The sequence below is a fragment of the Cyprinus carpio genome, chromosome B3 (genome assembly GCF_018340385.1).
Source record: "Cyprinus carpio isolate SPL01 chromosome B3, ASM1834038v1, whole genome shotgun sequence".
Lineage (NCBI taxonomy): Eukaryota > Metazoa > Chordata > Actinopteri > Cypriniformes > Cyprinidae > Cyprinus > Cyprinus carpio.
This window is the reverse complement of record NC_056599.1, coordinates 21909965-21925948: the sequence shown is the minus strand read 5'-3', so window position 1 is coordinate 21925948 and position 15984 is coordinate 21909965. Positions and strand designations below refer to the sequence as shown.

The 15984-nt window shown below is 38.3% G+C and overlaps 2 protein-coding genes and 1 long non-coding RNA gene across 4 annotated transcripts; all 3 read left to right on the top strand.

The window, feature by feature from the left end:
• Positions 1 to 3702: 3702 nt before the first annotated feature.
• Positions 3703 to 4310, top strand: LOC122136536. The gene is made up of 2 exons (XR_006154205.1): positions 3703 to 3826; positions 3933 to 4310. It is a non-coding gene; the product is annotated as an uncharacterized LOC122136536 (long non-coding RNA).
• A 1091-nt stretch (positions 4311 to 5401) lies between these two features.
• On the top strand, positions 5402 to 9994 carry LOC109058464 (ras-related protein Rab-35-like). The gene is made up of 7 exons (XM_042720250.1): positions 5402 to 5816; positions 6877 to 7655; positions 8474 to 8524; positions 8724 to 8850; positions 8938 to 9056; positions 9189 to 9319; positions 9641 to 9994. The coding sequence occupies exons 2-7, from the start codon at positions 7601 to 7603 to the stop codon at positions 9788 to 9790; spliced, it is 633 nt and encodes a 210-aa protein (XP_042576184.1). The 5' UTR covers positions 5402 to 5816; positions 6877 to 7600; the 3' UTR covers positions 9791 to 9994.
• A 1215-nt stretch (positions 9995 to 11209) lies between these two features.
• On the top strand, positions 11210 to 15956 carry LOC109058441 (E3 ubiquitin-protein ligase RNF25-like). Of its 2 annotated transcripts, none has more exons than XM_042720240.1 (10): positions 11210 to 11310; positions 11748 to 11819; positions 11933 to 12029; positions 12137 to 12204; positions 12311 to 12380; positions 12875 to 12946; positions 13035 to 13181; positions 13425 to 13514; positions 13820 to 13954; positions 15063 to 15956. In XM_042720240.1, the coding sequence occupies exons 1-10, from the start codon at positions 11264 to 11266 to the stop codon at positions 15846 to 15848; spliced, it is 1584 nt and encodes a 527-aa protein (XP_042576174.1). In that variant the 5' UTR covers positions 11210 to 11263; the 3' UTR covers positions 15849 to 15956. The 2 variants fall into 2 exon arrangements, with proteins under 2 accessions (XP_042576174.1, XP_042576173.1); XM_042720239.1 differs by having other exon boundaries at positions 11211 to 11310; positions 13817 to 13954.
• The last annotated feature ends 28 nt before the right edge of the window (positions 15957 to 15984 follow it).

Sequence of the window (15984 nt, the reverse complement as noted above, 5' to 3'; positions counted from 1 at the left end):
TGAACACAGCAAGCAAGCAAGCAAAGCACACGGACAAAAAAACGGAAAAAGCCGAAACGAACAACAGCAGCACGAAAAAAAAAGAAAACGAAGGAAAAGTTTTGTATGGGAAATGGCCGAAAGATTTATTAAAATAACAGTAGTAGTTAATAAAAACTCCATTCACATGGGGGTCCAGTTCAGCAGTGAGTAATAAAATAGGATCTCATGCAAGTTACCGCAAAGCCGGAATTTTTGTCAACTCACCAGAAAACATATAGGAAAACATCGTTAATCGCAGTGTAACGTTTACCCACTAAGTTTCGCGGTTGGTGTTTCGAACAAAAGGCTTCAGACACATTTTTATAGGCCAATAACTGTATTTAATGGACCGATAAAAGTGACTCTTCTGTGAATACCTGTCCCCCTGTCCGTCTCATGGGACACGCTGGTCTCTCTACCAAGCTGCTGCACACATGTCCGTGGTCTCGCAAGAGTTTTCTCTTCTCTCCTTCGGTGCGCTTCCTGGCAGCGGGGAACAACTACCGATGAGATTCGCGTCTGTTCAGGTAATGCGAAGAGAGATTTTATCCTGCAGCTATAACAGCAGCTCCAGAGGGTGGCGTTGTTGGCCAGAGCAGGTCTCATAATGTTCGTGTATGTGGAAGCATCTTCTGTCTGTATCTAGTGCCGTGTTGATGTTGAACGGTTTCTCGTTCTTCACAGTCTTTCCAGCAAGCACTGGTCCAGATGCATCAGAGTGGGAGCACAGAGAAGGAAGCCCATCCTTAACTTCCACTGGTTAGACTCAGATGAATTCCTCACAGATCAGTGTTACCTTTGAACAGTCCTTGATTGTCCCACTCGCAAACATTACAGTTTCCAGTGTGCAAAACGAATGACAAGTGCAAGGTCTTTTTACTTGTTTCAGCTCATGATGGTCGGTGTTCTCTCTTCTGTCCACGGACACTCATCTGCTGAGTGCTGGACGGAGAGATCATGTGCCTGGAGTGGGCAGAGCTCATCAAAAAAGTGATAGGTCCGTTGTTTGTTCAGTAAATGTATGTGTATTGTTTCTTTTTGGGGTTTGAGGGAAAATGTTATATTTCTTTTCATTGTTGTGCTTTGTACATATAGGATCCTGTAAAAACAACAAAAAATTTGCTCAGCGCATTTGATATCTTTTGTCTCCATAGAGCACCAAAGCTGCATGGACAAGGAAAACCCAGTTATGAGTGAGAGAACTGATTATATCATTCTGATTCACGTTGAACTGCAGACACTCAAGATAGTGATAGTTCGGTTCTATGAGTTTTTCTTATACTGTGGGAACTACCTGAATGGGATGTCAAATGTTTGTGCAATGCCTCATTCCATAACAGGACTAGTCTTGAAATACCAGAGATCAATGCCATGAATCATTAACCCAAAGGTTTGTACTTCATCTATTTTTGTTGGTTATTCCTAATACATGCTCTTCCTTAAGTAATCATATTTTGTTGTACGTGTATTAAAATGTTTTTTATAAAAATTTGATTTGTTTAAACACAACATTAGGTTACTTTTGCTTAATTTCCTGAAGTTTAATTATGTTATTTTGTGTATGCTCTAAGTACTAAATAGTTTATTGATTTAATGCTCCATTTTTTTTGTCTATTTTCTCTCAGGACCAACAGCTTTGATAGTTGGAGGAGGTGACAATAACATTCACATCATGGACATGGAGGGACTGGCATCTTTAAGGTTAGTTAGCTACACCTTTGTACCTCCAGGAGCATTTTTTGAAGCACAGGCTATGATTTTTTTCTTGGACATCTGCTTAAATGATATCAAGGGTGCTTGTTGTCCAAAAAAAATGAAATATAATAAAATAAATATCTAACAAAACAAATGATTTGACATGTTCCTCCAACTATAGAAATTGTAACTGCAGGACAACACCCCATACTTGACTTTGCAAGCAGACATTTTTAAAGAATTTTAAAGAATTAAACATTTTTGTTTATTAGTATCTAAGGATTTTTCTAGCTCTGTAAATAAAAAACAACAACAAACAGGAAAGTTAGCCAAACAAACGATTTGAGGTACACTTACAGTGCTTTTGTTTTTGAGAGGGCAAATGTCACAAAAAAATGGTCACTAGTTTGTGCAAATGCTGTTTACAGCACTGAAAAATAAATTGGGAGAAAAAAAATAAAATAAAATAAAATATGAACACTACCGGTCAAAAGTTTGGGATTAGTAAGACTTGTGATGTGTTTTTTTAAAGAAGTCTTTATGCTCAAGACTGCATTTATTTGATCCAAAAATACAGAAAAAAAAAACAGTAATCTTGCAAATGTTATTACAATATCAAATATTGGTTTCTGTTTTAATATCCTTTAAAATATAATTTATTTTCTGTGATGCAAAGCTGAATTCCATCAGCCATTACGCCAGTATAAAGTGTCACATGATCCTTCAGAAATCATTCTAATATGCAGGTGCTTGCTAATTTATTATCAATGTTGGCAACAGTTGTGCTGCCAAACTTTTTTTTTTTTTTTTTTTTTGGAAACTCCGATACTTTTTCAGGATTCTTTGATGAATAAACACGGGTTAAAAAGAAACAGCATTTATTGTTGTTGATTGTTTAATGTCTTGGCCCCTAATGGGCTGCATATTCAGCTTTTTAAATGAATAAATTACAACACAGTAGGATCCTCTAAATGTTTCTCCCCCTTGTTTTGTCCTGCAGTCTGTACTGAAGGGCCACACTGACTACAATCCACTGCCTGTGCTTTAAAGAAAGGGAAAAGAGGGGACTCACTCTCTGGAGAGGGAGATGATGGAGGGGGAGGTGTGCCGTGAGGATATGGGTGTCAGTGTATAACACTGCGCAGTTTCTATTTCCCTTACTCTTCTTTGATGAAGATTAAAACCAGGAATAGAGAAACATTATTTAATAAAAGTATACACTTCCTACTCCACCCAGAACTCACGGACAAACCGCCCAGTTCACTGTATTGAACAGTTTTTCAAATACGAGGTAAAACAACATCTCCTCTACTTGTGATGAAGAATAAAACAAATAGCTAAAACCCAATGCAATCATGCCTGTAGAAAAAAAAAAGAACAGCACCGAAATCCCACTCTCCGCTTTCAAACTTTGCTCTGAATGGGTGGGTTCAGATGCGCCCCCACCCCAGTTTGTCGCGTAGCTGTCTTGCTACGGACTCTGATGGATGGTAAGATGACTTGTGATTGGTTGGCAGGGACAGTGAAGCTATTGTCTTTATTTGTTCTTGTTTATCTCGTGTCTGATTTCGCTTCATTTTTCTGCATATGCATTGACATGCTTGTTTTTAAATACCTCAGTTAATATCTGCATGCTTGTACCACCGCTGTACTGCTCCTCTGGAAATGACCCCTCTATGTATGTGAAGATAGAATGGCATAAGGCCCCTATTGTTATAAAATGCTATCTATTTCATCTCCAGCTTCTGTGGTGGAGGCCCATCGCTTCTATTATGGCACCTCCGTTCCATGTCCCCCACCTCTGTCTTCCCGTTGCGCCCGTTTGTTTATCTGTCAAAGGAAGCTGTCCTTTCACCCGGACCTGGTGAGAAGGAACTAGTTGACTGAAAAAGCACTAGGTTATATAGATCAAAAAAATATATACATAATATTTCCATTTTATAAACACATAGTATATTATGTGCTGTGGTTGTGTTTAGATCAATGTCAGTAGGTGAGGGTACCATACGTGTCCCACTGTTTACATGGAGGGACAGTGAAAGCTCAGATTCCCTGCACTCCTTCCTCACTCAACACACTGGCTCTCAATCTCAAGAACACTGAACATAGGGTCAGTGCATATATATAAATATATTCATCTTCACTGGTTATTTGTGTGGAAAGTAAAGACTTGTGAATGGAATGATCGTAACCTTTACCCAATATTCGTCTTTCAGGTTATGACAGTAGGGGGCAGCAGTCACCAAATTGATGTGTTCACCAACTTCAGTTACAGAGCCTTTTTCTCTCTCATTTTTGAGCACACTTCAACATTTGTTTGAGTTTGATTTGAAGTCTGAGGCTGACTCTTGAATTACGATTTGATAGAATGCAACTAAACAATGTATTTTTATAAGAATTCGTTTTTTGGTTATTGTTCGCTTGTGTGTGTTTTTAGCTTTACATTTGAATCATGCATTTTACCCTGAAAAGGGCTTTGAAGGTGCACCTGGTCATTTTTTTTGTGTGTTACACTAGTAAAATACACAAAGTATAGTATTACTCATGTACATTATTATTTTTTTACAATTAAAATATAGAAAAATTGTGTTAGATTTACAATGTTAATTACTGTATCTAAACTGTATTATCTCAAGGAAATGGTCAAAACACCGGTAACAGAAATGCGGTGAGCAGTATTCAGTTGGTCATGTTGTCAAAACAGCAGCATGAGGCGACCGGCTCCATGTAAAAATACATTTTATTAAGCTGCTGATATAACTGGAAAATTCATTTCATGTATGTCATGATCATTTAAAAAAAATCTTAAAGCACTATTCATTTCTTTGTGTAAAACTTTTTTTAAAGAACTATTAGTGAGTCTATTTTTAAACATTTGAGGATAAATTTATTTTCAGACTGAAAATATTTCAGTCTCAGGACATATTGATCTGCCTACATTACCAGTCAAAATGGTTTTTTTTTTTTTTAAACATTTGAGGATAAATTTATTTTCAGACTGAAAATTGATCCAAAGTACAGCAAAAAAACGGTACAATTTTAGTTTGTAATATTAAAAATAGACTAGTTTCATTTGAAATCTTAATGTGATGATTTATTCTGTTACCTCAAAGCTGAATCTTTAAGCATTACTCCAGTCATCCTTCAGAAATCATTGAATATTCCGATTTGCTGCTCAAAAAACATTTATTAGTACATCTATTTACATTCGGAGTATTTATGTGAATAGAGAAAATGCAAAAAAAAAAAAAAATAATAGCGGTATTTATGTGACAATATCATATTTTGCAAACATTATAAAAAGTACACAAATAAACAAAACTATGGACTCCTAACTTTCTGGTATAGTGTATAATGTTACGAAAAAGTTTATTTGATAACAGCTGAATTCATCACATGAATCCTTAAAAAACGACTCAAACTGTTTTAAATGATAAAGAAAAAAATGTACTCAACTTTTAAATATTGATGATAACAATAAAAGTTTCTTGAACAGCAAATCAGCATACTAGAATGATTTGTTTTGGATAAAGTGATAAATTGCATTTTGAAATATATTCAAATAGAAAGCAGTTAAATTAAATAGTAAAAACATTTCACAACATTACTGCTTGTGCTCTATTTTGGATCAAATAAATGCGGGCTTGGTGAGCAGAAGAGACTTCTTTAAAAACAATGAAAAATCTCACTGTTCAAAAACTTCTGACCGGCAGCTTATACAGCAGTTTTAATACTGCGATCTTACCGGTTCCAGTGTGTGGCTGGAATGTCATCAGCGGCTGTGTTGCGACAGAATAGCGATGGCGATCGCAGCAGCAACAGGAGGAGGAGGAGACAGAGAAACTCAGGCACATGATGAGGAGGAGGAGACAGAGAAACTCAGGCACATGATGAGGAGGAGGAGGAGGAGAGTGACTCAACATTCAGGTGCGGCGGCCTCAGAGGGGCGGATCTGATCTCTGCGGCCGCTGGGACACTGTCCGAGCTTCTCCCTGTCTGCGGGACCGACTCGACACTGACCGACCAACCGCCAGAAACTTGTGCCAAGTCTTCCGTAATATCCCCGGCCTGCTCGGAGTATGCTGTTTAAAGTGTTTTCGGTGAGCTCCTCTTTAGATCCGAGTTTGATCTGATTATCTGAGAGCATCTGCGGCTAGTTAAGTAGCTAGCCTAGCTGCGTTTCAAAACATCCGAGTAAGAAATCACAGCCGAGGAGTCGTCGAGTTGAGTAAGGGACACAAGTTTGATGAGGCGGTCAACTTACGGAGCAGATCAAGGCGAGAGTTCAGCTTGAGGTCTGGTAGGATCGCATGTTTTTACAGGTGTGTCCGTTAAATCGCAACGTTCGCCTGATTTTGAGTTTCTGTGGACACGGCGCGTGACCCTTTGATTTCCATAAAGTAAAGACGCGAGGTCGCTTTTCTCAGAAGGACAGTCCGTTCATGATAACCTTACGCTTTAAAATGGATCTGCCTCTACAAAGTGATTATCCCTTTTTGTTCTTTTCCCTCGAATTGACTGTTAAATCCTGTTCTACTACACAGTTAAAGCGTCGAATAGTTTCACTTTTAATTTGAGCATATTTGTATTTCTGGAATTTAGCTTTGTTTGGCACCGAAAATGATTTCCTCTTCTTGTCCGATAAGCGGACCTCAGCCTAGGTGTGTCAGTTTCACTTCTCTTCCACCTTTTTTGTGTTAAAATGATCACATGTGTCTGAAGGACACATTTGAGACCAGAACTGTTGTGTTTTAATGAGAAACCTGTGCCCTCCTCGCAACGCCCGCTCGGGAAAAACACACGTCCCTTCCTGTTTTCATGGAACATTTTTGGCAGTGTACTAAGTCTCTGGCTTTCTCTTGACTCAGCAGCTAGTTGTATGTGGGCTTTTAATGATTCTGGCTGTTGTTTTGGTTTCAATTGTGAGGGGCAAGTTATGTGTGGGCATATCTCCAGATCTCTGTGCCTAAACACAAGCGTAAAGCTGGTCAATGTGGTTTCGAACTGTGTCAGAAAGCGTGTCATTTGTCTGTCAGAGAAGCTAAATTTAGTTCCACAGCTGCTGTTCTGGTTAATGGGGGGAGTAACAATATGTCTAAATTCGAACAAGATGCATAATACCTGTCTCTTCCCTTTCTTTTTTTTTTTTTTTTTTTCCAGGATTAGGGCTCAACAGGGACTTATATCACTTCCGGTTTGAAGCTGCATTCCTACAGTGTTTTGGAGTAGCAGTGATCTTTCAAAGTGTGGGAAGCTACCAGTCCCTGCATGCATCAGTTAAACGGGCGAAATGGGATTGTTGTGACTAAGATGCAATCTGTATATCTAATAAATCGAGATTTGGAGACAAAACAACTTGGATCTCAGACAAACGGCCCTGTTTTCCGGATGATTTAGTTCCTGATGCACTCATAGCTCTGCGTTATGAGCGCCACCAGCGATTAAAGAACCGCTTACTTTGTAATCTGAGTCATTTGATACTTAACCACAACAATGTGGTAATGTGTTTGCACTTGAGGGCAAGGCGACCAAGAGTAAATTTCACGTAGTTTTTAACTGTGGATCCCTCATGTGGGCGAAAGCAATGGAAATATAACTGGAAATTGAAAGAGGGTTCTAAGATGAACTAAAAATATTGCACTGAAAGTGCAAACGTGTTTCAACAATGCAAAATCACTGATTCATGAATTGGAATGCACTGAAATCACACCGATGCATCATTTTGCGCTTGAGTTTTGAGAAAAACTGGAAAGACGATTGCATGATGCTCGCAGTATTTCACCCAAAACCCTCCGCACTAAACAACCTGGTACTTTGAGACACAGGAAACGTGACCGAGGAGCTGAAAGCTGTTGTTTCATGAGGACACATTTTGAACAGAAGAATGGCGGGAAAAGACTACCATCATCTCTTCAAGTTGCTCATCATTGGTGACTCCAGTTAGTATTTTTCTGTTTTTCATACATACGCCAAAAAAATTGTCTTTTTACCAACTCAGCAAGGCACAATCCTTATAAGAGAATCATTAATATATGGCATAAAATAAGTGATTATTTTCTCTAGCACCCTGTCCACTAAGAAAGCTCATTGTTGTGGCAGTTTCTCTACGTGATCAAACATTACTACGTCAATAACAGTAAAAAAAGAGAAGCGTATATATGTATGAATTGTTCATACTAAGATCAGTAGCATGCATTTAAAAACAAATAGGGTGATTTTCTAATTTAACGCCATCTTTAGCAATCCTGTTTATACATCCGCTTTCAGATTAGAGAACTTTTGTTTGTAAGCAAATATCTCACAGTTCATCGTGCTTGTAATTTAATTGTAGTATTAACCACAGCCGCCTCATTCAGTCCATTGTGGCCACTTACACGCTAACTGTTCAGCTAGTGGCTTGTCTCTGTAAAGACTGTTTTGGAGGCTTTGGTTAGGATTCTGGTTGGTTTTGAGGCCTTTGTGACCAATGGACATGTTAAGATTACATTGCATGGCATAGAAGGACTATGTGAGAGATTTGCTAGAGCTATTTACACTGTGCTGTTGCACATGTTTTTATTTATTGTAGGGATCTTTTTAAGTTATTTATAGATCACATTTTCATTTTTGCATGTCCATGTTTAACTGTTCATTTAATAATATCTAAATCTTATAATCATGTTTCATGAAAGAAATGCTTTTCAGAATTTCTGTCATGTTTAATTAAAAAGGTATTACGGCTGAACGTTTAACACATGCTGCTCTGACTCCGTTGCAGATGTGGGGAAAAGCAGTTTGCTCCTACGATTCGCAGACAACTCGTTCTCTGGTGAGTCTTCTTGGCACAAAGTGTGTGTCTGTGTGAGAAAGACAGAAAATGAGTCAAAGGTTCTGTAAATATATGATCTAATTCACTGTTCTCAAGCAAAGCGAGACAAAGTGAGAGTGTATGTTTGCTTGAAAGTGTTGAAGAAGTTCAAGTGTTATGACTCTATATATAAAAACCGTGCTTTTTGCACTCTTCGCAGGCAGTTACATAACTACTATTGGAGTTGACTTCAAGATCCGCACGGTAGAGATTGATGGGAGAAAAAGAGTTAAACTCCAGATCTGGGACACTGCAGGGCAGGAAAGGTTCAGAACCATCACCTCGACGTAAGCCTCGCTCCAGTCTGAACTGCTGATTAAAGATGTTGTGATCTCTGCCGGTCTTCCCCTCACGTGTTTGCTGTACTTCTCTAGGTATTACAGAAACACTCATGGTGTCATCATTGTTTACGATGTCACAAATCCGGAATCATTTGTCAACGTGAAAAGATGGTTAAACGAGATATCACAGAACTGTGACAATGTCTGCAAAAATTTTAGGTTCGTTTTTTTTTTTTTTTTGGGTTTTTACATTTCATTTTTTTAAGTTGCAATGTGGGTTGTATATTCTCAATTTGTTGTAGTATCAAAAGCAAACATTTAATATGCCTTTCCACTATGATCACTAACAGTTGGAAACAAGAATGATGATCCTTCTAAAAAGCTTGTGGACACTCAAGATGCTCAGCGCTTCGGAGAGTCGGTTGGTGTGAGGTTCTTTGAGACGAGTGCTAAAGAGAATATCAATGTAGAAGAGGTGAGGGTTTTTTTTTTAAAATGCTGTGATATGTATTAAGTTCATTTAAACTCATTCTTTTTAAAATATCAGTATCATTTAAGCCCAAATTCTTTCAAAAATCCTCAGTATTTAAGTTTATTTAAGAATAAAATTTATTTAAAAGTCCTCAGTATTTAAGCTCAGTACTTAACCAGAAATATTTCATTTTTATGTTGGCTTGAATGGAGTAATAGACTACGTATCTTTCAACTTATTCATCTTTGTCTTTCTGTCCACTCTGACGTGTTGAAAGTATTATGTACATTTTTTTTTTTATGGCTTGTATTCTGTTGTTTGCAGATGTTCATGGCTTTCACTCACATGGTCCTCCGGGCCAAGAAACAGAGCCAGAATCGAGCAGAAAGAGAGAGGGGGAGAGAAAAGGACACCGTCCATATAAATTCCCACAGGGACAGAGAAAGGAGGAAGAAGGGGAAGAAATGCTGTTAGAGCAGAAGTTCCAGAACAGATGGAAAGAGGGACAAATCAAACACTTTTGCAACTCTGATCCTTTGGGTCACGTTCTCAGCTCAGAAATGTGACTTTTTTTATGTTAACACTGTGCTTAGATAAAACCAAGAGGAATAAATAAATAACTTGCTATTATGTGCCGAACATCAGCGTTTGTTTACACGGATGTTTATCAATGTAATGTTTTTGTTGTACAGCAGCAGATGTTTTTACAGCAGTGTTTTTTTGTTTTGTTTTGTTGTTTTTTTTAGATAAAAACTGGTCCAGGAAAGACACTATATACAAACTGTCTTATGTGGTCCACTGTGATTAGTGAGAGATGTTTCTTGTTGGATTAAAATTGACTTGATATATGTCATTAATGTATGCAAATAATAAATTAGCAATAAAATATGATTTTAAAAATCACAAACCCCACAGCATTGTTAATTTCTAACGTCTTGCAGTTGTGAAAAAGGCATGTCTGTAAGTGACTACTGCTGGATTGACTAAATGCTCGCAGTAAAATGCACGTGTAGTTTAACCTACTAAATAAACAGTGGAAGAACCGTTTGTTTAGATTATTTAATTTGACCTCTGAGTCATATGTTTACGACTCATTAATCATGAATCAATGAAATTCCAATCTGTTTGTCAGCTGGCTCTGTCTTCTTTCATTTGTATTATTTTTTTAATGCACCAAAAAAGTTTTATATCAAATTACACTGAATATACATGAAGGGATAATTAAAAAATAGACACGTCAAAATACCAGGCAGTCTACATAAAGAAGAAAAAAACAAGAAGAGAAAACAAAACAAAAATGTAACCGCAATCAAATATTTCCTAGAGACAGATTCAAGAATCAAAGCAATTGGCAGTGTATAGTGAAGACATTATTATGCAAAGAATATCTCCATAAAATGTAACAATGCATCATTCTTTTTGTTATTGACTAATATTTAAGTTTTTTTTTTTCATTGACCCCATTAAGAATTTCATTTCTATTACTACGCTTCCATGAAAAATACATCACAATTAAATATGCGTTTTGCAAACTATGCAAAATCTAGAAATTCACAACATACTCAAACCTTTTGCTTTGGTTTGTGTAAGAACATATAACATCTTTTAGAGACAGCAACATTTTTGGGGTAAATAAAAAAGAACATCAGATCAAATTTTTAAAGACACATAACAGGTATGAAACAAATGAGCCAAAAAAAGAGCAGTTGTTGTCGATGTTCATGACTTTCGATAAAAATATATTACATGGGTAAATTTTGTGAAGTATTTTAAAGTGTAGCCTACATCTTTAACTTTGTCCAAAATACAAAACAAAGCATTTTTCTAATTAATATCAGAGATCTGTACATTCCCCAAAAAATTAAATAAATAAACCTCTCTAGGTGGATTTCAAGTTTAGATCGAAATGAATCATATTTTTACAGTCAGCTCTGCGTCAGCTGACCGATGTCGTGGAAGGGTGACGTCACCGCGAACATGGCTGCCGAGTGCGAGTGAGTATTGGGCTTCTGGTAAATACACTCAGAAACGTGTATCTGTTGGGAATTCTCATATTAATCAGTAGTTGTTTGATATATGAACTGGATATATCTCATTTGTAAGACTTAAATTATTTGAATTACAGACCACACTTGGTTACGATATAGGAGAGTTGTCATAGGTGACTAAATAGTACATACCGTTCAAAAAAACTAATAGTACATACTTAGAAACGTATGTAAGAAATTAATTTGATCCGAGGCTAACATAAAGAATCTATAGGTAGTTGATCAGATTTAACCGGTAGGCGTTAGATTGTCGATATCGAAGTAAACAAATGGCCAAGTGTGTTGTCTCTGGCCCTTTGGCCTTCTGATGTGTGTCATACTCAGTGTTGTTACATGAAGCCAATTCTACACGAAATTCAGCTCACATCTGTTTGCCACCACAGTGTCCTCTCTGAAATCGAAGTGCTGCAGTCCATCTACTTGGATGAGCTCAGTGTTGATCAGAGAGATGAGGGGTAAATATTTGAGCAGTTATTGCTCTTTTAGTTATTCATAAATTGCTTGAGGTAATAATTCTGTCTCATTAAACCATACAGAAATAAATCTGTCAAATCTGTCTCATTTATAGAGGGCGGACAGTTAGTCTGGTGCTCTATCCCTCCACTGCGGAGGACTGTCTGTCTCAGTTTGTCCGTCTAACTTTGACAATGGATCTGGACTCTCAGGTTTGTTGGTCAAATTGCTATAATATTTGACTGTGCCAATGTTACTTCTTTATTGGCAACTTTGTGTCCCTGTTGGTCTTCTGAGAGTATTTTTTGTTCACTTCCAGTACCCATATTCATCCCCTTGCATCTCTATTCACAATCCACGTGGACTCTCGGATGATAAACTGCTCAGGTGTTTGATTATTCTTAGAAACTGCTGTTTTAAAACTTTAGAATGTCCTGTTTAGCTGTATACTTTTCACCCACCCATTGTTTTCACAAGCTTTTTGTCCTCTCAGTTTACAGAGGAGTTTGCAGATGGAGGCAGAGTCATGTATCGGGACACCTGTACTGTATCAGCTCATAGAGGTTTGGATTCCTTATTTAGTCCAAAAATACACTACTGTTCAGATGTTTGTAGAAATGTAGGCTTTTATTCAGTAAGGATGCATTCAATTGATCAAAAGTGACAGTTAAGATATTTAAAACGTTACAAAATTCTATTTCAGATAAATGGTGTTCTTTTGAACTTTCTATTCATCAATTATTATAAGTAGCATAACAGACACTGAAAATAGTAAGAAATGTTTAATGAGCAGCAAATAAGCATATTAAAAACAATGGCTGATTAAAATTCAACTTTGCCATCATGGGAATAAATGACATTTTAAAATATAGTACATTAGAAAACTTATTTTAAATAAATAATATTTCACAATATTGCTGATTTACTGCCATTTATATCAAATGAATGCAGCCTTGGGGAGCATTAGACACTTCATTCAAAAACATCTTTTAACGGTAGTGTATGTGCATACAAACATGGGTTTGTCTCAAACAGTTTCTCTCTATCATCCTCACAGAGAGCCAAAGAGATCCTGACTGAGAGCAATATCCCCCATGGAAACTGTGTCATCTGTCTCTATGGCTTTAAGGTTTGGTGTTTTAATTGTAACATGCACTTTGTGTGGTTTGTGGCCTGTTGTAAATATTGTGCTTGTTCCTCCTCTTTCAAAACCGTAGGAAGGGGAAGTGTTTACTAAGACCAGCTGCTATCACTATTTCCATTCTCACTGTCTTGGCCGCTACATCACTCACTCTGAGATGGAGCTGAAGGACCGTGAGAGGGAGCTGGAGGAGGATAAAACCAGAGACAGGACGGAAGAAGAGGTGCAGCTTCTTTTTGTACACTTTCATATGTTTTCCTTACTTCAAGCAAAATGCCACTCATTTGGTATTAAATAAATTCCAGTCAACGGTCTGTGTATTACATTATTATTATTACTATATCATTTACGTCAGTGTTACAATGTGAAAGCTTAGCTAATTGCAGTCCATAAAAAGGCAGTGGGATGAGCTTGAATAAAAGGAAGGTTTTTTTGATATATTATGTGTTTTTCGTTTCATTAACAGGAGTTAGCTGTTGTTTGTCCCGTGTGTCGAGAGCCTCTCACCTATGATTTGGATGCCCTCCTTTCCTCTCCTGCTCCAGTTTTCACACAGGTAAGACACTCGGACACACTGTATCATTCTCTGTGGATAAGGTGTTAGCAGTTGAGTCAAGCTAAACTGGCCTGACGTTTATCATTGTTAGAAATGTCAAGTGGACAATGTCACCCTTGTGTTCTGTGCCAAGCAGTACACAAGCACTGCCAAGCAGTGCGTCATTGTCCCGTGTGCAGTCTCACTTGTTAGCTGACTATGCCAGGATGTCTAGTTAGAAAGCTCAGCACCCTCATGTATGCTTACTGGGCACATGCTGTGGACACACATGAACATTGTGTTTATTATTTCTTCACACACAGCAGGACGATGCAGTCATCGGTGGGGAATTTAAGAAAAAATGGGCAGCACTCCAGAAGGTTCTGGAACGGCAGAAGAAAAGGGGTGGAGTTATTGACCCCGAAGCAGAGTCCAATAGATTCCTAATTCACATTAATGAGGTAAATCCTAGATGGAACATATATTACTTTTTATAATAATTTAGTAATAAAGGAGTCATGAACTGCCTTTGTTTTTTTATTTTATTTTATACTGTTCTCTGAGGTCCACTTATGATGTTCATAATCAAGGTTTTTACATCAAAAAACATCAGAATTTAGAAGTAAGGGTGTATTCACATCAGGAAAGTCGGTTTGGAAGTGGACTGAAACCACCTCTTCAGCTGGGTCTCGGTGCGGTTGTTTGGTGCCCAAAAGGTCCGCACCAAGAGGGGAAACAAACTTGAGTTCGATTCAGTCGAACCAAACAAGACAGGTGTGAATACACCCTAATAGTCATTTTTCTGTCCTGTTTTGACCCCCTCATCTGAACGCTCTGTTTGAAGAGGCAGCGGCGGATTGCAGACTCGGAAGTAAAAATAAATTCTAGGTTAAAAATACATAAATACTCAGTACATATTAATCAGACAAAGCAATTGTGATCACGTAATGAAAACAGTTACTCACACTTATGTGGTACGACATCGGATTCAGTAAAACATAGTCGGCACAGCATCGTTTTTTAGTTTCAATCTTTCTGAAAATTCTGTGTCAAATTGTGCCTTGTTTGTAAACGAGTCCACGGTAAAATGAAGTAAACAAAGGAACAAGTTCTTACTGTTCTGGTGCTTCATTAAAAAATAAAGTTCATCATATAAAGTTTATAATTTTGTTTCTGCGTAGACCTGCATTTGCAGCTCTTGTCATTTACAACGGTGGGCGGGGCTAAACAGGCAGTGATGTAGAAGCAAGCGCTGATCTTCTTTAATAGAGGTGGTGCTTATCCACACATCATAGAGTGGCACATTCTAAAACCTGTAGTCTTGGCAGATTGGCTTTAACATAAGCTGTTTTTAGACTAACAAGAATGTTTTATATGATATTGTTTTATTGTGTTTGTGAAGATCAAGTTCATTTTGATTTCTCAGTTCATGACCCCTTTAATATTTATTCACCCAAAACAGGAGTGATGATCGTATTTAGCTGCAGTGTGTTTATGGTCTGAGTTCTCAAAGTCAGAATGTGAAAAATTAAATAAATAAATGAATGTGGGATGTGTGTTTTTCCTCAGGCTCCAGCTAATGTTTCTGACACTCCTGCAACGGATGCCTCCGGTGGCGAATCTTTTCAGTCACTCCCTTCCTCATCCCAAGATTCCACCGATGCAACCCAAGTCTCTCAAAGTCATCACACTATGGGCCAATCACAGCGCCCGTGCACTCATGAGAGAAGGCAGCAAGGTGACTTCAGGAGAGGTCGTAGAGGAAGAGGGGGCGGAAGAGGGGGATCAGCCCGTCACACGATGCCTACACCTGGAGGAGAACGATCGGGCAGGCTCATGCATTCTTCTGATAAGATTAATCATGTCAACTCAGCCCCACTGAACACCACACCACAGGGAGAAAGTACAGCACAAGAACAGAGATGTGAACTCGGTGATAAAATAACACAGCTTAGGCAGCCTTTGACCAGTGAAGAAGAAAAAACAGTTTCTCAAGAGAAGGTTAGGTCCGAATCCAACTGTGGACAAGATGTGAGCCAACCAAAAGTGTGTATTTCAAAAGATGTGACTCAGACAATCTTACAGGAAGGACATCCAGAAAGGGAACTTGTGGGTAGAGGATGGAAGCGTGGCGGTCGTGGCTCCGGAAGACATCATGGACACTGGCAGGAGAGGAACTTCAGGGGACCCAGTCACTGGGATAATTCTGCAAGCGTTGGCCACCGTGGAGGAGGACACCGAGCCAGAGAGGGAGGGGCTGGGCATTATCACAGAGGGGGCGGGGCTCATAGAGGTGGTGGCAGGGGTTTGCACCAGAGAGTGGAAAAAGAATTTAGGAAAGAGGGAGTGCTCTGACAATGGGAGAGGGGAGGTACAGGCAGAGGAACAAGCGTACCTCCCAGTTTCACCAGCTGTACCATCATTATGTCAGTGTCTATAATAAAATTCTCCACAAGCAGTAAACTGACCCATGTTTTTCCTTCCTCTCTTG

What these genes read in the sequence shown, in the direction of transcription:
- LOC109058464 (XM_042720250.1), top strand. Translation starts at nt 7,601, where the DNA reads ATGGCGGGAAAAGACTACCATCATCTCTTCAAGTTGCTCATCATTGGT. An exon ending in CGCAGACAACTCGTTCTCTG is followed by an intron (nt 8,525 to 8,723) that starts GTGAGTCTTCTT and finishes CACTCTTCGCAG; the next exon opens with GCAGTTACATAACTACTATT. An exon ending in CTGTGACAATGTCTGCAAAA is followed by an intron (nt 9,057 to 9,188) that starts ATTTTAGGTTCG and finishes CACTATGATCAC; the next exon opens with TAACAGTTGGAAACAAGAAT.
- LOC109058441 (XM_042720239.1), top strand. Translation starts at nt 11,264, where the DNA reads ATGTCGTGGAAGGGTGACGTCACCGCGAACATGGCTGCCGAGTGCGA. An exon ending in TACTGTATCAGCTCATAGAG is followed by an intron (nt 12,381 to 12,874) that starts GTTTGGATTCCT and finishes TCATCCTCACAG; the next exon opens with AGAGCCAAAGAGATCCTGAC. An exon ending in GAGACAGGACGGAAGAAGAG is followed by an intron (nt 13,182 to 13,424) that starts GTGCAGCTTCTT and finishes TTTCATTAACAG; the next exon opens with GAGTTAGCTGTTGTTTGTCC.